The following is a 3,517-nucleotide window of genomic DNA, read 5'->3' on the forward strand; positions in this document are numbered from 1 at the left end:
TCCTCATTCGCAAGCTTGTGCAGGAGGCACCAAGGTCATGTCCATTTACAGAGAGCATCAGGCCGAAGGGTAGCAGAGTTAGACTCGTAACTCCCAGTCTGCTGTTTTCACTGCTATACTGGCTCCTTCTACCACTTGGTCCTCCCCTCTCAGCAGCAGTCCAAGGAGCAGAGAGCACCTGTACTCCCAGCCCACACACACACACACACACACACAAGGTTTTGCTGGTGAATAGCTTTATTCGGAAGAGATTCCCAGAGTAGAGCTGCCTCTGCTAAGCAAGGAGCTGAGCTTGGAGATGAACGTTCGAAGTGGGGAAGTCTAGGGCTGCCCAAGGAAGCAGGGGAAGGGGCCTGGTTAGACTCGCCCTGGGGGTGGGCTTCTCATCCCAGGTGGGTGTAGAGGGCTCCCACCTGCGTCTAGAGTAGAAGAGTGTTTTCTTTAGGACCAGGTGAGGGCAGAGGCTGGGTATTGCAGAAGGAAATGTAGCACCCTGGGGGTTGGCCTCAGCAGGTTTGCTTGGTTTGGGAGCAGCGGCTATTGGAATAGTACTCATACTCCTTGTTGTAGGTGTCCTGATTGGCGGCAAAGCAGTAGGCAGCGGTCCTGTCACACTGACACAGCTCACTTCTACAGTAGTCCTCGTCCTCTGCAATGACAAGAAAAGGATTGAGGGTCAGGGGTTCGCAGCGGCCTGTGGCTTCTTACGGGGTGGACCACGAAGCCCAGGGCCAGACAGACACCTGGTCACCAGATATTCTGACTGCGGCGGAAGCACAATTCTTGCTCACAGACAGTGATAGACATGAGACACGTATCCCATATGAACACCAGGATCCTGCCACAGATCTTCCTGAAAGCCATCCTTGCTTTCTATTAACAGACTTGTAAAAGGAGTAAGGCCTCACCCCGTGGACTTGGATAAACTGTTTTTGGTTGGGTTGGACATTAAACCTCTTTTCTTTGGCTAGAGTTGGTCTCTCAGTAGCTGTTCAAGTTGTGAGCCACTAAGGGAATTCTGGGGAAGCTTTGGTGAAGCTTTCATTTCCTGCCTGCTCAACAAGAGATGCACAGAGGGAAAGTGTACCTGGCAATGTGAGGCCAATGTCCTTGGGGCTGCAGCCCCTGCCAGGACATCACTTCGTGCGCAGCGAAGCTAGGACAGGCTGAGTGCTGGGATGGGGCAAGCGAGGGGCTGAGAAGCTGCCCAGGCCTGGCACTGCCCTCCTCCGGAATCCTTACACGACAGTCAGCAGCCTCTGTGTGCCAGCTACTATCAGTGGCACCTGGCTGCTTGGGGCCTGACACCTGCTTAAGACACCTGTCCCCGTGGAGAGTCAGGATGGAGAGACGATGTCTGATCTTAAGGGACTCAGGGCAGCAGTCCATGCCCTCTCCCGTGCCATCCTGGATCTGCTGTGTGGGACCCTAAGCAGCCCTTCCTTCTGCCACCCACCTCTCTCCTCCCCCGCAGAGGCCATCTTTCCTCAAGCCCTACACCTCCTCTCAGGTTTCCTCTCTGTCCACTGCCCAGTAGCTGCCTTAGTTTGCACAACGGGTGACAACGGCTCCCTCCGCTTCCCAGCCGCATTCCTGTTCTCAGTCCGGGAAGCCCCACTGGTCCTACCGTGGATTCCTCTCCTCCGTGGCTGGTGTCAATCACCCCTCCTCTTTGACCTCTGCACCATCTCTCTCAGTTCTCCTCATTCCTGTGAGCCCATCCCACCTCTGTCTCCTATCTGGATCCTGAAACAAAATCTATGGCAACGATCTTCCTGCAGGATCCTGGACCCATCCCTGGTAGAAATACACCCCCACACTCAACCTTCACCTCTTCCTTTGACTCCCATCTCCATGCTGTCCCCCACACAGTCACACACCCAGGGGCTCCCTCCCTCACCCACTCCCCAGGCCATCACCACACTGGGCTGGTGCTGCCTCAGGCACATCTGGAGGTCACTCTCCACCCCTTCCTTCCCTGCCTGCACCTGTGTGCCCCGTCAGCATCTGTGTGCATCCTGCCCTGGCCTCCTCACTACTGCCCTTCTGGTGTGTGTCCAGGCACTGTGTCCTCAGGGAGGGTCCAGGCAGGCCAGTGGCCCCATGGCTCCTTTGCTTCCTTGCTCCCTGTTGCTCTGGGACGCCGCCTGACACCCCTGGCCTGCAGGGCCCAAATGGCTGTGGGCCCTTCCCACGTGTCCAGACTCAGTGCTCACCACTACCCTCCTCTTCACTGTCCCCGGGCAGCACAGGCTGGCTTCCGGTCCCTCTGGTCCTTCTGTCCTCTCCCTGGCTCCCTGCCGACCTTGAGCATCTGGCTCTGGTATGAGTCCCTCCTTGGCTTCCTAGCTTTCAGTGTCTTTAGCACATTCTGTTCCCATTCTCTGTACATGCCAGTCAGCTGTGAGGTTCTGGAGGCTGGGGCAATGCCCCTTTGCATGTCTATCTGTGGTACCTGGCACAGCGGCCACTCAGTGGACCAGGGAGTGAAGCTGGCTGGAGTGGCAGGGCTCTTACTCACCACAGGTGATGGTGTCTCCACTCAGGCTGTAATGGTAGTTCAAAAGTTTGGTGCCACAGCCAAGATTCTCTAGACGGGTATAGCAGCAGTCATGGGTGGCACAGCACCTGAGGAGGAGCACAGCCTGTTGGGTACATTCCTGCATCCATAGGGGGCCTGGTGCCCTGTGGCATCACACCCCTACCCATCCACCCAGGAAGAGATTCAGTGATGTTCAGACACACTGGCTGCTTTTCCAGTAGGTGCCTCCTGGAGCTCACAGCTGACATAGCACCAGCCCCGCTGGAGCCACAAGACAGCAGAGGGAAGGGAGGGAATGGGCTGGCCTCACCGATCGGTCGCGTCCAGGGGAGTCCCTGTGCCGCCCAGGCCACAGAAGCAGCCATAGAAGCCATAAGTGGTTGCAGGTTCTTTTCCTGTTGTAAACTTGATCATTTTCCGAAAATTCAGAAGATTGCCATGGACCTCCTGCAAGCCTGAAAAGAAATGGGGAAATGACCTGCGCATGAGGCACAGAGCCCTCTGTCCTCCTTCTTTGCCACTCTCTACCCCTCCACTCCCAGATGTCTTTTCTCCTCCTCTTGCTGAACGAGGATAGCTACAATGGATGGAGACACTGGGGTCATGGGTATTTTCTTCCCTGGGCTGTCCTGTGGGCTGAGGTCAGGTTCAACACTCACCAAAGGCCATGATGACTGCCACCAGCAGCAAGGACTTCATGCTGAGAGTTCTGTGAGACACAAGTGTAGGTGGCTTACTCTAGACCCTTCTCCTAGGTGGGTCCAGCTTCAGCCCTGGCCCCTGCTCTCCTGTCCAACCCAGTAACCCCAGAGTTCACACCCAAGGCTATATCTAAGGTGACCTTCTATGTCCCTACAGAACCCCAACACCGCTCACCAATGCCACCTCCTGACCCTTCCCATCTTTGGGGATCAGTGTCAGGCACATGAGGCCCTCAGACCCCTGGAGAGTCTATAGGATAGGCTGACGATTGGA

At 56.1% G+C, this 3,517-nt stretch overlaps 1 protein-coding gene across 1 annotated transcript; it reads right to left on the reverse strand.

The window, feature by feature from the left end:
- Nucleotides 1-506: 506 nt before the first annotated feature.
- Nucleotides 507-3,241, reverse strand: LOC121161324 (phospholipase A2, membrane associated-like). Its single transcript, XM_040987626.1, has 4 exons — nucleotides 3,202-3,241; nucleotides 2,853-2,997; nucleotides 2,522-2,628; nucleotides 507-649 (listed from the first exon to the last, which is right to left on the reverse strand). The coding sequence occupies exons 1-4, from the start codon at nucleotides 3,239-3,241 to the stop codon at nucleotides 507-509; spliced, it is 435 nt and encodes a 144-aa protein (XP_040843560.1).
- Between the last annotated feature and the right edge of the window lie 276 nt (nucleotides 3,242-3,517).

The sequence above is a fragment of the Ochotona curzoniae genome, unplaced genomic scaffold (assembly GCF_017591425.1).
Source record: "Ochotona curzoniae isolate NIBS_2020 unplaced genomic scaffold, NIBS_Ocur_1.0 contig_4792, whole genome shotgun sequence".
NCBI lineage: Eukaryota > Metazoa > Chordata > Mammalia > Lagomorpha > Ochotonidae > Ochotona > Ochotona curzoniae.